Genomic DNA, 23472 nt, shown 5'->3' on the forward strand with positions numbered 1-23472 from the left:
CCGATGGCCCCGCCCACTCCCCCACCTGACTCCGCCCACTCCAACCGCCAACTGCCTCTCCTCTCCGTGCCGCGGCCGCCCGAGGTAGGTCCCTCTGACGAGGCCTGTCGCGGCGCCCCTCTGGTGCCCGAGACCCCGGCCGGGCCTTCGGGAACAGCGGGACCCCCTTCCCCGTCAGCCTGTTGGGGGTGGCCGGACCCCTTTGTCGGCCCGTGGTTAGTAGCAGGACCCTCTGTCCTGTCAGAAACAGCGCGACCCCTTCCCTGTCAGCCGCGTCGGCCCGTCGGGGGGCCGGAACCTCCGGTCGGCCCGTCGGGAGCAGCGCGACCCCTTCCCCGTCAGTCCCGTCAGCCCGTCGGGGGGCCGGAACCTCCGGTCGGCCCGTCGGGAGCAGCGCGACCCCTTCCCCGTCAGTCCCGTCAGCCCGTCGGGGGGCCGGAACCTCCGGTCGGCCCGTCGGGAGCAGCGCGACCCCTTCCCCGTCACCCCTGTCGGCCCGTCGGGGGTGGCTGGACCCTGTGGTCGGCCCGTCGGGAACAGCGCGACCCCTTCCCCGTCAGTCCCGTCGGCCCGTCGGGGGTGGCTGGACCCTGTGGTCGGCCCGTCGGGAACAGCGCGACCCCTTCCCCGTCAGTCCCGTCGGCCCGTCGGGGGTGGCTGGACCCTGTGGTCGGCCCGTCGGGAACAGCGCGACCGTGGGGCGGGGTGGGGGCGGCGCCCTTCTCACCTGGCCGCATCCTTGCAGGTGCGCTGCTCTCGCTGATCCCGCAGGGTGCAGGGTGCAGGGTGCAGGGCCATGCCCCGGCCGAGACCCCGTCAGCGGACATGGAAGAGGCCCCCCTGCTCGGAGGAATGTCCAGTCCCGAGGATGAGATCGTGCCAGACCTGTTCAGCGCAGAGAGTCGGTTTGTTTCCGAAAACATTCAGCTGAAAGGCCCGATGGTGGTGAAGGCCGAGGAAGACGAGTTCCACGTGTTTCCGGACGCGTACCTGAGCCCCGCAGACCCCAAAGAGCCCCTCCTGCATGCATTCAACCCCCCGCTGAACGTGGACTGCAAGAATAAAGTCAAAGTCGAGCTCCTGGTGGATGAAAACGAGGAGGAAATCCTCGGGGAGTATCCGAGTCTCCCTGAGCTCAACCCGCTGGAGGACGCCGTCCTTCCCGCTGCCCCTCCGCCACCGCCGCCCGCCTACAACGTGCACTTCCTGTCCTCACTGCTGACTCCGCACAGGAGCCCTGCCGTCGTGCCCCTGGGCACCTGGGCCCGGGAAGGAGCCGCCCACCCCGGGGTCCGGGTGATTCCGGTAAGATCCGCGTGGGATAGGCGCAGGACCGCTTCACCCCTCCCGTGTGGGGATGTGCGGGGGCTGGCTTACCCCAGGATCTCCCTCCACGTGTGGTTTTCCTGTGCCAGGAGCATCCCTGGTTAGATTTCACTCAGTCCAAACAGGCTGCACCCCTTCGTAATCTGAGATCTATCATCCAGCCAGGCCATTCCACCTGGAGGTGACTCATGTCCTTGGGTCCCTGGTTCAAACCTGGCCTACCCCTGCTGGTGGCTTATAACATGAAAGTGATTTAACTGGCCCCATTACTGTCACTGGCTTCAGGAAAGGAGTCCTGTTTTTGTTAGAGTAACCGGTGTCTGTGAAAACAAAAGCAATGTGAGTGCTCACGGTCTTGCATTTACATGACTTGTTACCCCGTCAGAAGAATAATAGCGAGGGAGAGAGACACGAAGGGTGAGCGTGTCCTGTGCTTTAAAAAGGTCACTTACAGGGAATTCTCTGCGTTATGCAGCTGCAGAACCCAGTGTCCACAGTGTGACCTCTAAAGAAATGAGTGATTTTTCAGGTTGAACTCAAGGAAGGTGGTGGCACTATTACCAGTAACAACGCAGAGGAAGCAACTTTCCAGACCCCTCCGGCCCAGGAATCCTCTTGCAAGTTCCCGTCATCACAAGAAGCAGAGGATGCCTCCGGCTGCTCTCACAAGAAGGACAATAACCCAATGGTAATTACGTCAAAGAAAATGTAACCAACATTGCGTTACATGTTTGACCCTTGTCATTACCAAGACAACAGTAATGGTTATTTCAGTCCTTGTTTTTTGTTCTGTTTAATTGGTGAACCAACATTTTTGATCGTCTCATTTATCAAGAGGGACATAATTAGAGCCTTCCTAATATTCTTTCACCTCTAAGATTCTCATTTCTACTCATCTTAGCAAATCAAGAAAAGATTAGGATGTTGCCATGTTTTTTTAAGGACAGTAACCACAGGTCACATCAACTAGCGCAGACCTAGGCCGGCCCAGGGCAGGGCAGCACTGAGCTGTGTGGCTTGGTGGGTGGGCCGGGACGCTGAGGTGTGGCTCTGGCTGAGGGCAGGCGCCACCTCCCTTCTGGCCAGTTTCCAAATTCCCAGCCACCAGCTGGCACTCGGGGCGGTTATGTATGCAGTCAGCAACATCCATGGTTTCCATGATACTTTTGCACGTTTGTGATTCCCTTTAATGCTCTCATCAACTCTGTAGGGTAGGCATTATTTTTATCTTCTTTTTAAGAATAAGAAAACAAAAATGTTACATAGTTTGCTTGCGGGTGGTACACCCAAGGCTCTAGGTCTCAGTAGTGACGACAGAACGACAGCCAGGGGACCCGGCCCTAAGCCTTCTTTTAGCAAAGAGCCCAAAGAACTAAGGTCGCTTTTCCCCGAACAGCTCTTTATTCTGAGAAAGGAGGCCTTAGCTCTATGGCAGGGGTACCCAACCACCTGCCCGTGAACCAGCACCAGTCTATGGCCTGTTAGGAACTGGGCCACACAGCAGGAGGTGAGCTGCAGGTGAGCAAAGCTTCATCCGTATTTGCAGCCACTCCCCAGAGCTAGCATCACTGTCTCAACTCCACCTCAAGTCATCAGGCGTTAGATTCTCACGGGAGTATCAGTCCCTGGTACCAAAAAGGTTGGGGACCGCTGCTCTAAGGCATACACTTTACTGGGAAGTACTTGAAAGCGAGCTCATCACGAACTCTGGCTTAGCTGTGGCGTACACCGGCGCTCACCCTCTGTCTCGGTTCTACTCAGACCCACGTGGTCTGAGAGCAGAGCTCCCAGAGGACACGGGGACAAGGTAAGCAGGACAGGACCTCTTCCAATAATTACACCAGACTCCTGAGTCGTGTCAGCACAGGACGGACAGGGCACAGCCCAGGGCTGTGCAATAGACAGCGCCTGGACAGTCCACTCTGAGCTTTTCTCTCAATTTTTTTTTTCCTCCCAGGACGGGCAGGGCATAGGAAGACTAATGTGGCTTCTTAGAATTTTCTACATCTCGGATTAATCTTTCTAAGTAGGCAATAAAGTGGGTCGGGGCTGGGGGCTATAACTTCATCCTCGAAGACAAATAAAATTCCAGTCACACATGAATTTGCTGGCCTTGTGTCCAGTGTCAGGATGATCTGAAGGTTTGACAGAGTGATGAGCACCTCACTAACGTAGGCCCTATGTGTGTTATTTTGGTCACGTTGATTCTTTATGGTTTTTGGGGTTTTCCTGTCTAGGAAACCCAAAGGTAACCTGTGGGGCAGAAACCAAGGCTTCTGCGGGTCTTACGGTTTTGCCATCGGAATTGGAAGCTGTGTGTGGACAGAAACCACAGCTTCTCTGGCCTTTGTATCACGATGGACAGGCCACACACAGCACGGCTCCCACCCGTGCTCTGCTGCCCGACGTCATCAACATGGCCTCACCTGGCCCCTGAGGGTTCATCCACAGCCAGAATCCAGCTAGGTGATCTGAGAGTGCTAGCCGGGCCCAGGAAGACTAATGTGGCTTCTTAGAATTTTCTAGGTCTCGGATTAATCTTTCTAAGTAGGCAATAAAGTGAATGAATACCAAAAATCCTATGTTAAATAACATGTATGCGGCAGGAAAGAACAGCTGTCATAAAATTAAAGGTTATTCTAAGTACGTGACCAGCTACTGACATGGAGTCAGGGGGCCAGGTCCTTCTTAGAGTTGAGTGACCCAAAGGGGACCGGGGCCGGGCCGACCAGGTCTCTGCCCGCACAGACTGTGGAATGTGAGGACGGCGAGGGAAGCACTCGCGTAGACACCTGGTCCTTACCATAAACCTCGACGGTCAGACACCTGTAGGGAAGGGCGTGACGGGAGCCTCTGTCAGCACGCTGACACACCTCTCCCGTGCTCCCCACCAGAAGGCATGCCATTGGAGAGTAGGAAACCAAGAATGGATCGACAGCTTGCCATTTTCCATTAAAACTTAAATTCTGGATTAAAGCTATGTTCTCAGATTAAAGTTTATTTTGGATGTCTTTTAAAAATGAAACCTGATCACTACTTTTTCATTTTAGGTGATATGTCAGCTGAAAGGGGGTACGCAGATGCTGTGTATCGACAATTCTGGCACAAGAGAACTGAAAGCACTTCATCTGGTTCCTCAGTATCAAGACCAAAATAACTATCTACAGTCAGGTACGAAGTATATTAATTTTAAAAATTATATCATATATGTAAGTTGGTAAGTGAATATGTTTGGCTTTGTATATAGAGTAAAATGAAATAGGCAGGGTATTAAATAGACAATTGAGAAAACTTCACAGCCTTAGTAAGCTAAGAATAGAAAATATCTTTATAGACTAATTTATGTACATCCCATTGACTATCTCAAATTCCTGGAAATTCTACTTCTGCTAGCCATAGGGAGCTTTATGATCCTAACAGGTGACAATTCATACCAACAAGTGGTGTGCCTAGAGATGCCTGGGTTAAGATACCAACCTTTCCCAGATTGGGTGGGGGGTTGACTGTTCATTATGGTATGAACTAAATTTTAATATAAATTTTTGTGTAATCATGAGAATTGTCACTCTGCTTTAATCACCATAAGTTCTGAAATAACTAGATCAGATACGGATTTATCTGACATTCATTTACTCAGAAACTTTTTTAAACTGGACTAATAGTCATAAATGACATCTAAGTACCTGAGTATCCTGAAATGCCCTATGAATGATTAAAGAAAGATTAAACGGCATAGTTTTAAGATTATGTTTACGGACATCACACACTAAGATTATGTTTACGGACATCACACACTAGGTTAACCAGACTATTTCATTATGAGATGATTCACTGACCTTGCCCATAATTTAAAACAGCATTAAATCCAGATGTCATTTCAATGGACCTTTGGAGTCCAGGGCAAAAAGAATGATTACGACTTCTATTGTGTCTTCATAGTCTCTTTGTCCAGGGACACATAAAGTGCCTTCCAGACATTTCTCTTTCTTAGGATGCAGAAGCAGTGTGAGGCATCGGCCACAGGCCAGCTGTGGACCTTCTGGTCCCCTGTGGGTCAGAGCTGAGCCTGGGCCCCCATTCAGGTTGGGGAGAGTTTTCCTAATTCCGGTGCGTGGCAAATGCGAATGCCTTTGGATCTACGGAAGGGGAGGGTTTATATGGTGCTCTCCAAATCCGCATCCTTGTCATATAACCAGAACTCCCCTGCCCAGCGCCCTTTGTTATGCTGTGAGCAGACTAAACATCGCCATAAAGTGAATGCATCCTGTTACCAGAGTCTCAAGCTAGCATCACTCAAAGGATTCATGAGCCCAGAGCAGGACTTGTGCTCAGCGGGCGGTGCTTCAGGGGGCTAACACACATCTCTCTCCAGTTGGACTCATGAACATGGAAGTTCAGGGGCCCTTAGTGTCATGGGAATGTTTTCCACTGCACCCTTAGGCCAAAGGAATACCTATCAGTTTCAGTCACTGAGTAGTTTGGTCCAAGCAGCCTAATAAGTACTCACATTCTAAGAACTTAGCATCCATTTGAAAGAAAGAACACACATAAAGTGAAGGTAGTTCACCAGTTGTCCAACAGGTGTCACTGTGCTCTCTGTGAAACCGTAACCCATCCAGCAGCTCCCTGGGGAGTTAGCTGCATCACTCCAGGCACCTTGGCACACAGTTTGGGGACCTGTAGCATAGTAGAGTATCTTTGGAAGCTCAGGTTAGTAACTTTATGACAAAGAAAAGGGTATAATAAGTTTTAAAAAAATTGACCCAAAGGTTTTATAAAATAAAAAATAAGTTTAAAAATGAAAAATTTAAAAAATAAAAGACAAGTTTAAATGGCTTTGCACATGATAAATTTATGATACATTTTCATTTTTGTACTTCTTCCATGTGCAATTGGAAAAGGAACAATATACGATATCCATTAATTTTGTCTTTTTTACAGATGTCCCTAAACCAATGACTACTTTAGTAGGAAGATTTTTGCCAGTACCAGCAAAATTAAATCTCATTACACAACAAGTGAGTAATTGTTTTACTTAAAAAATACAATTGGATATTATCGTCTTTTGAAATTTCTATTGTCAGAGTTGGAATAATTTATACTCCATTTAAAAATCAACGGTGAAACATTACCAGGTATTCAGCACTGTCCCTGCTGTGTCAGACGCTGTGGGAGGAACGGCGTAAGCATAAGACAGGGCTCTTCACCAACTCTGCGACAGTCCTGTGCCTTCCTACGGCCTGCAGACCCTTGTTCTGTCCCATTTGCTGAACGTGTCCTTTGTGGTCTTGCTGTCAGCCCATGCCACCCACTTGATCTACTGTCCCTACCTTCCTCAGCGTCAGAAATGCTTTTTTAAAGTATAAGATGGTTTTATGATTACACTCTAGTATGCATATATTAAATATAATTATGAGACGAACGTGCTCTTTCCCCTAAGTCTTGATGTAAAACGTCACCTCCCTAGAAGAGCCTTCCATAACTCCCCAGTGAGTCTAAGCCGGGCCTAGTGTAGGCAGTCACTGTCACCAAACCTGTCTCGTTCTCTGCCCAGCGCCATCGCCGTTGTCTGTGTTTTGGGTCGATTTGTTTGCATGCGTCCAGCCGGGAAGGCGAGCTCCCCAGGGTCAAAAGGCTGTGAGTGTCATTTGTCTCTGTAAGCTGGGGGCCAGGACAGAGCCTGGCACATACAGGGCCTCACTCCCCCTTCAGCAGGGCAGGTGCTGGTCCGAACACTCAAGTTCCATCAGCGAGATAACACTGAGTGAACCCCCAAACCCAAACCAAACACGTGACTTCTGCAGCTTACATTTCAGTGTGGGAGACAGACAGCAGGCACACCTAGTCCGTTATGTCATGAGCTAGGAGCGGAGGATGGGCACCGCCCTGGGGATTTGGTGGGGAGGAGGGTGGGTTACAGGTGTAAACAGGGCGGTCGCAGATGACTCCATCCGGAAGGTGATACTTGAGCGAAGTCTGGAAAGAGAGGAGGGAGGGGCCGTGTGACTATCAGGGGGAAGAAGATTCCCGTGGGGGGATAGCACGGCACGGGGGGCACACCTGCTATGGAAACGACCGTGAGAAGGCCATGGGGCCTGCGCGGAGTGGGCGGGGGCGGTGTAGCGAGAAGTCGAGGTGGTGGAGGACTGTGGCTTTTACTCCTCCGGAAAGGGGGCTCGTGTGGAGGAGGGGCGAGGTGAAAGTGGGTAAACCTGCTCTCGTAACAACCTCGCTGAGGGACGGTGGTGGCCCTGACCACTGGTGGCAGCAGGAGCGGTGAGAAACAGCTCGTCCGGATTCTGTGGAGGTTGCACCAAAAGGGTTTGCCAATCGGCTGGATGTGGGATGTGAGAGAGAAAGAGGAGTCAAGGGTGGCCCCCGAAATAGCCTGAACAGACGGGAGGACGGGGCGTCCAAGAGACAGAAGACAGTGCGCGTTTTGTGAGGGAGACTAAGAGCGTTGCATTCGGGCTATTAGCTCCGAGATGCCTGTCAGACATCCAGGTGGCGATGTCGCGTGTCACGTAGGCCCGGAGTTCAGGTGGGGTGCTCAGGGCTGGGCAGCTGAGCCCTCGCACACTGACACATTGAAAGCTTGGGACTAGAGGGGGTCTCTTGGCGGGGGCTGTGAGGAGGAGACGTATTCGCTGAGTCAGTAAAGAAATATTCCTCAGGGGCTACGTTAGCTGGGAGGGGAGAATTGCAGTCAGTGAGGGACACGAGCGAGTCTCAGCCGGGCCCTGTGAGCGCTGGCCCCACGGCCGGCTCGGACTGCCCGCGCGCGTCCCCCCGGCCGCCTCCAGCCACCGCTCCTGTCCCTTGCCATCCAGCCCCACTCAGAAGGGCCCGTGGTGGCCCTGCTCTTCCGCCTTCAGGTTCCCGTACTACAAATGAATGCCCCCTTGGCTGCGTTTATCCTTGTCCCCATTTTGGCTCCCCTGACTTCTTATCTAGCGTGGCCCTTGGGGCAATTACTCAAGCAGTGCCTTTGCTGCGTCAACCCCAGGACCCTGCTTCCTTGCCAAACCCCAGTCCGCTAGAGGCGTGGTGCAGGGACCAGCAGCGCCGGCTTCCCAGGGGCTAGTCAGGAACGAGGGTCTCAGCTGCCCCGACTCACTGACGCAGGACCTGCATTTTAGGGAGGTGCGGGGCGAAGTGACCGAGGGCCTGGCCTGCCTTAAGGTTCACTTCCTTTACACCCTGGTGGCCTTGCACCACTGAGGAAAGCCCGGATCTTAGCGTAAAACTGGCCGATGTAGGGCTGAGAAGACATCTTTTTCTTTCTGCTTTGCTTTGGGGCTAAAGACACAAAGGGGAAACGGAAATTGTACCTAGTTTATGCAGAGAATTGCCTCCACCCTGAGAACTGCGAAGCCCTTTCTCCCAAAGGATCAAAGCCCTTTGGACTGCCACTTGGGGACATGCCCTTCCAAGTAGGTGACCGTGGCTGTACAAGAAACACTGGTTTGTGAACAGTGATCTGTGAACGCTTCCCTCCTGTGAACTGGCTGAGGGAGAGAAGCCAAGGCTGAGGCCCCACACGGCCCAGGGCTTGTGTCCACGAGCCCTGTGGGCAGTGGTCACACACAATTCAAAAAGAGGCAGGACAGAGAATGAGGAAAGTGAACAAAGATGCGTTTTTCTCAGACTATACTTCTTAAATAAAGCTATTCTTAAATTCCTAGTTTTCAGGGAGGAAGGGATAAGGACAGGATATTTAAATGTGATGTATATAAATAATCGTAAAATTTAAATTTATCTGATACTTTTAATTTCCTCAAGCTTCTGATAAGAAAATTAGGTCAGCGGTGATTGCTCCCCTTTCTTTCCCCGTGAATACTGTCTGTGAGCCACGAGACTGAGTAACAGAAAGAAAAACAAATGAGAACCGAGAAAGCGAAGGACATGGACAATGCAGAGATTATGACTTTGCTTTTGAACTTGTTAAAATTGACTACAAAATATTTTTTGAATAGATGAAAAAGTAATGATTGCTAATGAGACTTGAAATGTCAAGCTCTCTTATGTTATACTATGAGTATAATAATAAAGGACATTTTGAGTTCATAGAAATTTATAATTGAACTTATTTCACAATTTGTACTTCATAAAAATGAAAAAGATGCCTATTACAATGTCCCCGGCCAGCCGACTGACAACTGCTGCTGCTTGCCAGCTCGTCGGTGGCCTTGCCCTGCGTCCGTGACCCATTTGTCGCTCTGTCCTGCAGTCAGGGCTTTTTGGCCTCCGCACCCTGGGGCCAGGTTGGTCTGTGACACCACCAGGGCCAGACGTACCCACGGCTGCTGCCCAGCCTCAGCTGAATCCTGCTCAGGGTTAGTGCAATCACCATGGTAACATGGCCCAGACATTGCTATAAAGCGATCGTGATGGAAAGCTCTAGAAGAAAAAGTATTTTTGTCGGTACCTAGGGGCCGACTGGATGGAACTTTTAGAACATGTACTGATTCAAACTCTGCTTGCCTTGACTCTCACAGCTGGACACCGGGGCCTTACCACCCACGGTCGGTGCATCTGCCTTCCCCTCCGGACCCACCCTTCCGGGACCGCCCAAAATGACATTGGCTGGGTAAGGATTAAAGCCATCAGCTGTCGCCTACTTTGAGTTTAAGAGGCTCTTGGGTACGTTCGTGATTTACTTCTGTGTTATAAGCTGACCTTGCCGGCACTCATGGCTTCAAAGGTTTTTTGCGTGAGGCGGCACCATGAGCCGCGTTGCCGTGCGGTTGGCGGGCTGTCGGGGCGAAGGCTTCGCTGCCCGCTGTCCGCCATCCGTGTCTAGCAGCTCGCTGCCGTTCACAGCCCTGTCTTGGCTCCCCATTGGTTGGCAAGAGCTGTCTTGTTTTTCTTTTCCTGCCATCGGCGTAAGTAACGGTGTGGCAGTCACTTCACATCGGTGGTCTCCGTGCACCTTCCCCGGGCAACCGCTCGTGCTTGGTGGCAGGTGCCGGAGGAGGCTCGCGTCTCCAGGTGGATGTGGGCTGCACCTACTCCCTGCGGCCTTGTCTTGCGGTTGACAATGGTGTCTGTGATGATAACTAACTGCACTAACAAGCTGGCCGTGCGATAACCAGACGCTGATGCTGGGCGGGCGGCCCTCTCCGCTCGCCGAACCCATGTGTCGGTCCTGGAGGTCGCTCCGTTCCCGCCGCCAAGAGATGTTTGGTGCTAGGTCTGATGCCGCCGGACATCCCCAGGCCTGGGAGATGGCAGGTCAGGTGATTTCCACGCTGAGGTTGCGGCCTCTGGAGCTTTCCAGGCCCTGCCGTGTCGCTGTGGGTGTGAGGAAGCCACGCGAGCCACTGGAAGCCTTTCGGAGGCTGCAGTGCGACCGATGCTTCACCTCCCCGTTGTCCTGGCAGAGCGTCGGTAGCTCGCGTGATTTGCTGCTTCCGTTTTAGCAGTTGCTCCTTGGCTGGCTGTGACACTGTCCCACATCAGTTGCCAACTTTCACTTAATTTACTGGAATGAGACCGTGTGGAGCCGTTCTCCTTGCTTTGCTCTCAGGGTGATGGGTCAGTGAGGATGTGGTGGCTGTTATCGTAACTGGCCCTGTCACCATGGTCCTTCACATCTCTGGACAAAACAAAACTACGTAAGCGACTTCCAGATTCTGCTGGTAGCATCGCGGGCTCGGTCACACAGAGTGACGAGATGCTATAGTCCCAAAGCTTCTCACTCCTCTCTCTCGTGATCGGGAGCATCTGGTGACAGTGTTGGGTCATTCTGTGCTTTCGTGCACACCCGAGGGAGCTGGCACCCCTGCAGCTTTCCTTCACGCATGTGCTCTCCCCGCCACAGTGTGTCCAGGAGGTGCCGATGGACGGGCCCGTGGGGAGCCTAACGTGGCAGCAGCCACTGCCCCTCCCTCCTCTCCAGCCTGGTTTCCTCAATCAGTCACCTACTTTTCTGTATTTCAAAGTAATTATGCAGGTCATAAAAGGTTTTTCTATTGTAAATGATGTGCCAGGAACGACATGAGCTTTGTCTTTCTATTATTTCACTGCAAATAATTACCCGATTTGATGTCATTTCATGTCACTGCACTGAATCCGCCCTGATTGCTTCTGTATCAACACCCCCAGTACTATGGTCTACGGGAATTCCTGCCTGCTTTTTGTTTGTGGCAAGGGAGCAATCCAGGACTGTCTCACTCTGCTGGTTCCTGGCCTCCACTCGTCAGCTGTGCCTCTCTGCCCCTTTACACATCCGCAGGATCATAAGGTCAAGCTAGGTGTGAAGACATCAGGAAGGGACTCTGTCAGCACAATGTGGTTCAAACGTTTCTAACCCAGTAGATGACATAGAAGCAGGTCAGCTTGGGCCTTGTGACCACCAGTCCACAGGGGCAAACTCACCCAGTCATCGTTCTTCAGAGCTGGGTGGTGAACTGGCTAACTTATTAACTAGCTTATCATATTAATAAAAGTCCACGTCCTGTCACTCTGTATAGCTTTAATAATCTCATAATCAGGTGGTATGTGAATTCCGATGCATTGTTGGTGATGTTATCTTTGGTAACGTAAGATTATAAAGACTATTAAAGATCTGCTTCTCTGGAAATTTTTTTCTGAAAGATAAGGTCGTAGGTCATTGTGGAACAGTATTCATGATGCTTATCCAAGGCAGAGCTGTGTGGTTCTTTTCTAAGTCTACAGTTTTCAGATCGGCATAAGAGGGCGGTCAAATGTTATGACAGCCGTGGAAGGTTTTTTTCAGTTTAGTTTCCTTTACGATCAACTTGTCCCCTATGGTCCCCTCATGTATTCTACTCGTTTCAAATGTGGTGTCTTTGTTCGTGCTCTTATTTCAACTGAAACGTCCTTTTGACCAATAATGAAAAAAACTTCACAACTTAAAAGTGATGTCAAGTTTTCCCTCCTTCAGAAGTATTTGGTTTTAACTTCTTCCATCTGTATTAAATTCTCTGGTCTCTGAATTTTATACCATTTACAGTCAATATCAAGCAATTTGACAGTTGATTATATAATATCTTCTGTTCTCTAATTTTTCGATTGTAGAGATCTCATGTCCCAAATTATTTGGTGGATTCCTCCAGGACAGGCACTGTAAATTTTAAAATTGTATATTATTGGTGTTCCCTGAAGCACTTATCACAGTCCTGGCCACGTGATACCCCCTAATAAATGCCTGTTGGCATCTTCCTGACACTGTGGTTACTCACTGAACTACACTCTCTCCTTCCACAATTGTGATGGGTCACCACTGAGATGTCTCCATGTACTCCCACCCCATTTTTTAAGGGCATTTTGGTTCCTCTGGACAGGGAGTGCCAGGCCGCCTTGTGTGCCTTTTCAGGGGCAGGTCTGAGAGGGCCAAAGGCAAGAGCAGAGAGCGGGTGTCAACACCCCCTCCTCCGAACAACTCAAGTGTGATCCAAGGCAGATGGGCCCAGGGCCATCTAGCCAGAGCTGCCAACTCTGGGTACCCATGAGGGCAGAAAGCTGCAACTCCCCTATCTATAAAGGGAAAAACTAAATTAGATGAATAATTAATATAGTGTTCGATGACATAGTTTGGAGACATTATCTTAAAAATCAGAGCCGTCTGCAGAAGACACAACAATTAGCAGCTGTACACGAGTCAGGCACCGGTAGCTGTCTTGGATGGGCGGGGTGGGGGGTGCGGAGCGTCACCGAACAGAAACGTAGATGGTGAACGGCGGCGGCCGGTCCATGAGTCCAGCACGTCAGCTGAGGCGGCCAGTCCTGACTCGATATGGCTGAGTGTGCGAGGGCAGAGCCCACAGCAGAGGGGTCCACCCCACACCCGCTCTCAGGGGGCTTGTGCTAGCCACAACCCCGGGGCGAGTGGTCGGGAGCACCCCTGTGCTCTGTGCGGCGGCGGAGGCCAGGTGCTGCTGTAGTCCCTACGGGAACCTGAGGCTGAGCGGTGCCCCATCCGGGAGCCTGCATGCAACCTCCGGGCACGAGGCAGCCGCACAGCAGGGAGAGGGAGAGCCCTACCCCTTACCGGGCTGCTGTGTCTGCATGTGCCCCCCCGCCCCCCACTCGCATTCTGAGCTCCTTGGGGAGCAGCGCTGCTGAGTCATGCTGGGGAACATGCCCCGATTTCTAAGCCATCGCTGCCCCTCACTGTCAGCGGCATCCGGGACACACTTGCCTGTCCTCTCCAATGCCCCTGGAGCTGGCTTCCAGTCTCCTTTCCTAAAGAACAGTGAGGAGGGAGGTCCCCACGGTCATGCGGCACCCTCAAAGTGAGCTCGGACACAGTCGTTGATAACGCAGTGCAGACAGCTCGGACACCAGTACAAACGTGCGGTGGTGTAACCGCTGTTCTTGAATTTGTACTCTGCAGTGGTGTTCAGATTTTAGAAAATATAAAAATAACAAGACCTATTTGGTGTGGGGGGGCGGGGGCCGCACACAACAGAGGTGTAAGCAGACCAGGGGAAGAAGCTCTGGGAAGGCTCCCAGGGAAGGACCAGCAGTAAGGCGCCCTCCGCCCCGCAGTTGGGTCTCTGGGCGGGTAGGCTGGGGCTGGCCAGGTGGTTCCAACCCGCCACGAACACGCATGCCACCCCATTTCATGATCAGGCACTCAGAAATAATACCTAGAACTGCCTGGTGCCTGGTGTGGAGATTTTCAGTAATTGTTCAAAAACGCCAGATGCTTAGCTAATTCTCTTTTTAAAAAGAGTAACAATCTGAATACATTTTCTTTTTTAATCTTTGTAGAGTAACTCTTAGTTCATGGGACACAAAGTCTAAAAAGCCATGTAACTGTACCAAATCCCAGTGTCTGAAATTGTAAGTAATCGCAAATCCTTCATTATTAAATAGAAATAAGGTTGTTTAGAGTCAGTGAGTGGAGCAGAGCCCAGACAAACCCGAACGGCTAGCAGCGCGCATGCTCCAGGTGGGACTTGGCAGCCGCGGCCGAGTCCCCGTCCTGAGCCTGCGCCTGCGCCGCAGCAGCCACCCTCCACATAAACCCACCCAGGTGTTTGGTATTTTCTGGACCAATGAACACAGGAAAGGACACTGTCTGCACCTCAAGTGGTGTCATTTTCTGGGGCTCGGTTTATATCCTCTGGCCCGTCAGACAAGTGCTGAACCACGGCATCCTCGTTGACCGTTAACTGCAGCATTTTCCACTTCCTAGTTGTTAAAAGTTTGATGAGTTGAGTTACGCTGTATTGAGCTCCCAGGAGGTCGGGGGGTGGTAGGGCACATTGAGAAGCAGCATCGTGGGCCCAGGTGGACAGAAGGGCTAAATAGGAGGCCGACCGAATCGCCATAATTGAACTTGAGCTTCGTTTCCCACCCCACCAGTGCAGCCTCTGTTTCTCGTGTTGTCCAACCTGCCCTTGGCTCCTGCTAATGGCCGCTCGTTTTCTGCCTTGCGTGCCCACCTAGCTTTGAGTTCATGTTGGAGGGGAGAGCATGTCCTTGCCCCAAAGTCTAACAGCCCTAACCACAATGTCCACATGATTTTCCATTGCAGAGCCCTGCCGAAGTCACTGAGAGCTCCATGGACAGTGACGTGGGGGTGCGGAAGTGGGTAAAAATCCAGAAGGCCGTGAAACTTGGTTCACAAAACAAAACTGGAAAAAACAAATTGATTTTTTAAAATGTAATGCTGCAATCTAGGGCTGACTGTCTGAAAACACTTGAGCTGTCATTGGTTTAGTCTGCGAAGGCCAGCCACAGACCTGTCTGGACGCTAGAAACGCCGCGATGCAACTGACAATACAGCTCGGGGCCAGGAGCAAGGAGGAAAGCAGAGGGAAAAGCCCGGACCATGTGACATTGTCAAGCCAGAGTGACCGGCCCAGATGGAAACTTCTGATGTGGCGGAGGACGAGGTGGCAGTGTCTAGGTGGACAGAGTCAGGGGGTAGTGGGCTCCAGTGGACAGGGGCTGCTAAGCTGCTGGCTGGGTTTGGGTACTAGGGACACCAAATAACCCTTGAAGCCTGAGCAAGGTGTAGACTATAACAGGAGACAGAGTGAGGTGACCCCTAGTGGCTGAGAAATAAGATGAGCATCCAGGAAGGGTTTCACTTACTGATGACCTCACAAAAGAAGCCCAAAGAAATAGCTTCCTGCCTAGAAGCCGCCTTCCAGTTTAATTGGTGATGACCCACTAGAGAAAGGATCATGGCAGGAGCACGGTCAGCCCTGGCACAAAGGGAAAGGAGTTCCAGTGTGTCCCGTGCTGCCAGGGAAAGGAGGCACTGTCCCTGGGGATGTGGCCCTGCCTTCCCTAGGGAAGTGGTGCGTGCCCCGGAGGAGGCTCACGGCCCTCTCGTTGTGCTTCTGACTCTGGTTCAGGCTCAGCACACGGCCGTCTGAGCGGCAAGGGGCCTTGGACAGAGAGAGTGAGCGTCACTGTCACAGGAAGGGGTGTCCACCATGAATTAGCACGCAGTGTCCCGGTCCGTGCACCACGGTTTGGTTGGATTCTGTGCGTCACTGAGAATCTGATTATCTCTGGAAATGCTCGTTTTGGAAAGGCTGAGGAATGTGTAAATTTACCCAAGCAGAGCCACCCTGCCAGGTCCCTCGTGCTAGTGGCAGCACCATTTTGTGTCCGTGTGTGCCTCAGGCACGCGTAGTGGAAAACTGGCCCAAGGGCAAACAGCGGGAGCAGGTTCACTATGCTCGCGTCACCAGCAAGCGTGACATAGTCAACATTAATAGCTTTTAGTTTTCTTTACCTTTTTACCGCCCACAATCAAGGCATGTTCTCGAGGCAGTGGAACATACCTTTCTTAGGGCACGTTTGTTCTACTTTGTTGGGAGTCTGCTGGATAAAGGTCAAGAAGGATTACTACTAATTGGACATTAATAAGGAAAAAACGCATTATCATCAAAGTGAAACATACACGAGTGAAAAGTGATGATATAGCCGGGATTGCAACGGAAAGTATTAGTACCCTGCTCCACCCCACTGCCCCCCAGGGTCCCAGACGTGTCCCCAGAAGCTACCGTCCCCAGAAGCTACCGTCGTACTGGCTTCTGTTTCCAGGCTTGCCTCCGCACCCGTAGGGACTCGTCACTGCCTTCTTGCTGTGAATGGGGGTCCGTCTGTAACTCAGCCCCCTGGCCTTCCTCCCCCGTTACCCTCGACACTTCAGATAACACACCTCAACCCTTGGTGTTGTTGCCCCGTTAGCCATGAGATGTTGGGAATTGTTTTTAAGTGATAAAAATAATCTGTGTAATTAAAATGGTGTTGACACAAACTTAATGAAAGGTAGATAAATGTTTTGTGATTATTTCATTGAAAATTTATTGGTTATTAAAAATGATTTTGAGATTTTTAAAGAAGTTCGCTTCTACCTTTCTACCACTGTTGGACCTGCCCTCTTTGATTGTTTTTGTGCATTTTAAACATTGATTTACTTCATAACCAGTTTATTAAAGAGTCGATTGTGAAACATTTTTATACCATGACCTTTTCTGACATCGGCAGTAACGTAAGTCTTGAGTGCTGAACCTTTGGCAGTAATTTCGTAGAGCGAGAAGGAGCCTCTTCGGTGGCTGGATAGAGGTCCTCCAGCCTTGCCACGTGTGCTCCAAAAGGGGACTTCACTGCGTGTTACAAGTGTCGGTGTTTCTCAGGACGGTCTCAGTTAGGCTTTTCATGCATTGACTGAAGAAACTGAAAAGCTTATTTATTTATTTATTTGTTTATTTATTTATTTGGTTTTCATGTATTGACTAAAGAAACCGAAACTCTTATTTATCTATCTATCTATCTATCTATCTATCTATCTATCTATCTATCTATCTATCTATTTCTTTAATTAAGTTTATTGGGATAATATTAGTTTAATACAATTACATAATTTTCAGGTGTACATTATAATTTGACATCTATATATTCTATTGTGTGATTACCACCCAAAGTCCAGTTTCCTTCAGCTACCATATATTTGATTCCCTTTACCCACTCAAATATGCATCTAAAATAGTTTTAAATATTTAATCTAATGTTTTAGTGTTTTATAGCAGGACATTTGTCAGGATGGCCAATGAATCAAGAATGCATTTAGGGTGCATGTCATCATAGGTCTTACAAACACCAAGACTAAAATTCTAGAGTACGGTGTGCCAGGGGGGCGAGAACGCACACAGGGCACCACAGGTGTTTCCTGGTTCTGTATTATCACCTCCTTGTTAAGTGACGTGGTCACGTTACCCAAAAAGTGTTGGAATGTTGCCTGCCTGCCAGCACCAAAGCACCTGTACTTTGGGGACAGCACCTTTATGGAGTGATGCTCATTTGGTGTTTCACAGCCAAACGAGGGGCCACCAGACTTCAAGCGATGGCTGCTGATGTGGTTTCCTGGGCAACCGTGAGAGCAGACTGAAGCAGGGGGCCAGTACAAATGCCGAACACAAGAAGGCATAGACCGGGCGTGCCATGGCAGCAAAGCACGGACCCTCAGGAATAAGGCGCACTCTGGAAGACCTCCCACCCCCAGTCTTTTCGGCCCCAGGCAGTCCGATTTCCCGCCACCGAAGACTTGGAACCCTTTAGTCTGTCTTGACTGATCCCGCCGAGGCGGGCAGCCCGTGATCAGCGGGGATGATGCTGTCCCAGCTCCCTCTTGCTGCTGCCTCCTCTGCTGTTACCCACAGGAGCAGACCCGTCGGCCCGTTAGGGAAGGAGCACGATCTCACGCAGGAGGGAAAGTCACATAAGTGGCGAGAAGGGGGTGCACGTGTGCCCAGGGTCCTGTCTGACTTACGGCTCCGCCTCCACTGTCGCACTCAGGTCTGTGGTCTCCTGGGCGCTCACTATGCGTGGCTTAAAGTGGACGGTGACTCTAACACAAGGTTTTAATTTAATGCGGTCAAAATAGTCACTTGTGTCTATTATTAGTGCCTTTTTGTACCTTGTTCGAGTTATCTGGCAATATCCCGAAGTTAAATAAATAAAACCACTGTTAGAGCTTCCTCTGGAAGTTTTAAAGGCCAGCTTTTTATCTTTGAGGCCTGAATACACCTGGAATTGACTTTCGCGATGGCGTTAGGTAGAGATCTAATTCCACTTTTTTCATATGTGTGCTTAGTCGTCTAGCTTCCCATGTTGCAGGACACTGACATAGTCCCCGGGGGTCTGCAGCGCGGCCCCTGTTTGACGTGCGTGTGGGGCTCTGCTTCCGGCTTCTCCGCCCGCCCGGGTGTGGACCCGACCTCCTAGCGGGAACGATTCATCTGTGCGTTTCTGCTACCTCTGCATATAAACAAGCAACTCGTCTGTAGGTGAAGACCGTGACGCCTTTCCGTCCTCTCGCCTTATTGTCACAGCGTGTGGCGGTGACAGATGGAAGTGCTGGTGTTGGCTGGCCACCGTTGACTTGTTCCTGCTTTGAGCAGAAATGCTTGCCAGCTTCTCTTGCCCCACCCGAAATCGGGAATTGCTGAGGTTTTTGACGGGGGCTCCGTGTTAGGACATGTGCGCAGACGCTGTAACAAGGCCGAGCTACAGCCGTGGCAGGCTCCTGTGGCCGCTGGTCAGCAGCAGCGGAGCCCTCCCATCCGGGGGCTGGGAAGGCCGCCCAGCCCCCGCCCTCACATTCAGACCAGCCACGGGGGAGAGAAAGTAAGAAGAGGCTGAGGGCACCCTCCATACCGCGCAAGGCACACCCCAAAATGGCCATCATCTCTCCTGCTCGTATCCCATCAGCTGGAACAATGTCTCGCGGGCGGACCAGGCTGGGTGGGGAGCCGGGAAAATGCGCTGAGCGAAACTGCTGTCACCATAGTCCACGGGGCGGGTGGACCCTGCAGAGCATGCCGCGGCCCTGCCTCGGCCGCATTAGGTCTCCTCCAGCTTCTGGGTTCCTAAGGTTTTCTTTTTTCTTCTTCTTATAGCCGAGTTGTATCGAACGCTTTCTTGGGCATTTATTGAAATGCGCAGATTGTTTTCCTCCTTAATCTCACAATAGGGGCTGTTACGACGTGTCCTGATGTTGATCCACGCCGTGTGCCAGGGCGGAACCCACTCGGACACGCTGTCCTGGTCTCATCTTCCATACACACTGCGCGACTTAGCGTTCTAATGTTTCCTTAGGATTTTTACACCTTTTTTCATGAGTGAGATAGATCTGTAATTTTCCTTTCTCACATTTTCTTCGTTTGGTTTTGGCGTCAGTGTTACATTGCCTCATAAATGCACTAGCGGCCTCCCACCCCCACTCTCTCTCCCTCTAGCCTCTGAAAACGTCCGTAAGGTACGATGCTTTTGTTCAATGGAGTCTGACGAAACTTCACCTGTGAAACCATCTGAGTCTGGCGTGTTCGGAGGTTAGATGGGGGAGGGGGTAGATTACTCATTCACTTTCCTTGTCCTTATCGTTTTCTTTAATTTTTATATTTCACTGAGTCCATTTTGATATTTTACATTTTTCTTGAAAATTGTTGTTTTCTTTGTTTTTAAACCATTCTACATTATTATATTATTTAAAAAATTATCTCTGCATGTGTAGTTGTAGTCTTTTATATTGTCTAATTTTCTATTTGAATTTCTGCTATTGTTTATTTGTATCTTTTCTCCTTCTCAATCCGTCTCACAAGAGGTTCGTTTGCCTGTTTCGTAGTCTTTTCAGAGAACCAGCTTTTGATTTTATTGCTTTTCTCACTTGTATTTCTGTTTCCTATTTCAGAAGCACATTAATTTTTACTTTTTACTTTACCCTCATAACTTTATTTTACTCTTGTATTTTGTTGTCTTTTTGTGTTAAATGCTTAACTTATTTATTTTCGATTTTTTTTAGGAAGTACATTTAAAGTATAAATTACCCTTATGTAGTGCTTTACTGCATCCTCCAAGAGTTCATAGGAGGTACTTTGATTGTCACTCACTCAAAATATTTTGTTATTTTCATTGTAACGTTCTCCTCACCTCATGAGGTATTTATGTGTGCATTTCAAGGTATCCGGATGTGTCTATATGTGTATCTATATATATATATATAACTATATCTTCATTGTTAATTTAAAATGTTTACTGTCGTCAGGTAATGTGATATCAATTCTTCGAAATTAATGTAGACTTCCTTTATAACTTAATGTTTGACCAATTTTTAAGATATTCTATATTAACCAAAAATGTGCATTCTGTATTTGTTGGTTGTTATCTGCCCATTAGCTCACGTTTGTTAATTTTGTTGTTTAAATCTGCTAAATACTTATTAAACATTGTGTGATTTATCTGTTTTTGATAAAAGTGAGTTAAGACCTCTCACTATGATTGTAAATTTATTTTTTTCTTATAATTCCATTTTAGTTTATATATTTTGAGTCTGTAGTTAAAAGGGCATACGGATTCATGATCATTAAATCTTTTCGGTGAATTCTTCCATCAGCCGTTACATATACCTCTGTATTCTGTTGCTTTTCACCTTAAATTATTTTTTGTCTGATAATAATGTCACTGCATCATGTTCTCTTTGGTTAGTATTAGAAAGTCACACTTCATAACATCTATTATTTTTACAGTTTCTGTGTGTAGATTTATGTGTCTCCTATAAACTAAATATAGCTGGACTTAACAAATGGCATATCTAATAACCCGTGTTCGTAATAGGCTTTTAAAATCCATTTGCACTCCCTGTTTCATTATCGATATATGCGCATTTGTTTATACCACTTTTCTTTGAAGTTTTAACATTCATTTAAGTTCCTTTTTCACTCAGATGGCAGCATTGCACATGTGCTGCTTTGCACCTGGCTTTTTTTATTGCTGTAAAATAAGCATAGCTTAATGTTTGCCACTTGGCCACTTTCAAGTGTATTTTTAAGTGGCATTAGTCCCATCCACAGTGCTGGGCAGCCTCCACCTCTGTGCCCTCACCGAGCTTTCCATCATCCCAAACGGAGACTCCACACCCATTCCACACCTCCCCGTCACCCCCCGTCACCCCCCGTCACCTCCCCGTCACCTCCCTGTCACCTCCCTGTCACCTCCCTCCCCAGCCCCTGGTGGCCCCTCGTCCACGTTCTGTCTCTGAATCGCCTGTTTGGGGCCCCTCACGTAAATGGCATCATACAGAATTTGTCCTTTTGTGTCTTCCGTCTTTCACTCAGCGCGACGTCTTCAGGTTCCGTCCACGCTGCAGCGCGTGGCAGCGCTTCCTCCTCGGCCCGGCTGCTCTTCCGTCGTGCGGATGTGCCACGTTTTGTTTAGCCGTCCACCTGCCGTGGGCACTGGGGTCGTCCGCCTTCCGGCTGTGGTTGGGGTGCCTCTGTGCGCACGGGTGTGCGCGTGCCCCGGGGTCAGAGTCACCCAGACGGAAGCCGTGTGGCCTGCAGCGCCGGCCGGCTCTCCCGCGTGTGCGCCGCACTCTCGTTGGCTTTGCCCGCGGCCACCTGCCCCTCTGACGGGCTGCCGCTGTCTCCGCAGGTACTGCGACTGCTTCGCTAGCGGGGACGTCTGCAACAACTGCAACTGCAACAACTGCTGCAACAATTTACGCCATGAAATCGAACGCTTTAAGGCCATTAAGGTAGCGTTTCCATTAACGATGCATTTCCATTAACGATGTATATTTTAAAAGTATTGAAAAGTGCTTAAGATATTCATGAAACCATCCAGAGGTTTCCGATTTCAATATCAGGGGACCCGAAGTGTTGAGGACTCAATCTTGACTGTGACTCTATTCCCATGACAGGGCTGTGACGAGGGATGTGGCCTCGGGGGAGCCTTGCCCCCAGCAGGGCGGGGTGGCCGCACAGGTGCAGCAGAGTCTCGAAGGCCCTGATGTAACATGCAGATGTCCGCGTTGTCTCGATTCGGGATTGAGAAATTTGGGTCCGATGTGTAGCGGAGAGCCCACGATGGAAGAGTGTAGTCTGAACGAGTGTGGCTGGTCCGCTGTCAGAGAACGGGGTGGCATGTGTCCAGTGTGGATTCCCCTGGGCTTCCGGGTGAGGGGACAAGCTAGGCTCCCTTCGGGGCCGGTAGCCTCGCGGCCTCTCGCTAAAGACTAAACGCGGGAACCTGCAGCTTCGCCCATCTCTGCAGGCACGAGGGGTGATCAGAGGAGGGAGGACGGTTGGCTCGGGGCCTCGGCCTGCTCCAGGACACCCCTCGGTGCCCTCTGTTATGCAAAGGGGAGTCAGCCACCGTCCCCTGTAGACTCAAGACTGTCACACTATGCTTCAGTTGGTCTGTCGATCTTTTCTGAAATAGTTTAATTCCCCTGTTGGATAAATCAGTTGAAAATATCTTTGTCAGTTTGGGCACAGCTGCGTCCACAGGACAGAGGAAAGTCACTATGCATCTAACTTCAGGGGGCGGCATTTGCTTCAGGGGTGAAGGGAGCCATCTGCAGAGGAAGGCGCGAAGCTCCATTTAAAGGTGCGGGGTTCTCGCGCACGGCCGGCAGGAGCAGAGACCGGAATGGCTGCTCGCGGACTCTGCTCGGTGACAGCCACCAGAGCTCAGCCTCTGCACGAGCTCAGAAGTGTTATCCCTGAAGTGATGGCCGACAGAGAGGACCTGGGGACGCTCGCAGCGGCTTCATTCATGGCGACTGCGAACCGCACACAGCAGACCTGTGCAGGGGTGCTGCGGGGTGGGGCGCTGGGCGGGGGGAGAGTAGGGGCTGCAGCTGCGTGCGGCCGCGTGCAGGAGCCTCGGGCACCACGCCGGCAGCAGAAGCCAGATGCCGGGCACACGCTGCTGCCACCATGTACACGAGGTTCTAGAACAGGCAAAGCCGAAGCAGTCGAAGTCACAATAGCGGTTCCCATGGGGGCTGTCGGTGGGGGGCAGTCATGAGGGAGCCGGAGGGCCGGACGGCCCTCTCGCCTGCCCTGGCTGCACAGGGCACGCCTGCCCAAACCTGTCGCACTCCACTCCACAGACGTATGCACGCGCTGGCCCGGCCGCCGGGGGCTTCTGCAGCACAGAGCCCGCTGCCAGCCCGTGGAGGGGAGTGGCGACAGCGACCGCCACTGTGACTTCCGCGTTGCCTGAACCTTTATAAAGAGCATCGGATCACTTTGTTACTAAAATGTATTCACATTTGTATGTCTAGATAGATAGATAGTAGACAGAGATAGACAGATGATAGGTAGACAGACAGACAAAGGTAAACAAGCCGGGTCGGACGCCGGGCAG

The 23472-nt window shown here is 50.6% G+C and overlaps 1 protein-coding gene across 1 annotated transcript in view; it reads left to right on the top strand.

The window, feature by feature from the left end:
• The first annotated feature begins 825 nt into the window (after positions 1-825).
• Positions 826-23472, top strand: part of TESMIN (testis expressed metallothionein like protein) — a 27208-nt gene continuing 4561 nt past the window's right edge. Inside the window, exons 1-6 of the mRNA XM_006911001.1 lie at positions 826-1305; positions 1856-2014; positions 4377-4497; positions 6268-6344; positions 9825-9916; positions 21751-21853. Of these exons, the coding sequence (XP_006911063.1) occupies positions 826-1305; positions 1856-2014; positions 4377-4497; positions 6268-6344; positions 9825-9916; positions 21751-21853 (1032 nt within the window). The remainder of the gene's footprint in view (positions 1306-1855; positions 2015-4376; positions 4498-6267; positions 6345-9824; positions 9917-21750; positions 21854-23472) is intronic.

Source organism: Pteropus alecto, unplaced genomic scaffold, assembly GCF_000325575.1.
Source record: "Pteropus alecto unplaced genomic scaffold, ASM32557v1 scaffold43, whole genome shotgun sequence".
Lineage (NCBI taxonomy): Eukaryota > Metazoa > Chordata > Mammalia > Chiroptera > Pteropodidae > Pteropus > Pteropus alecto.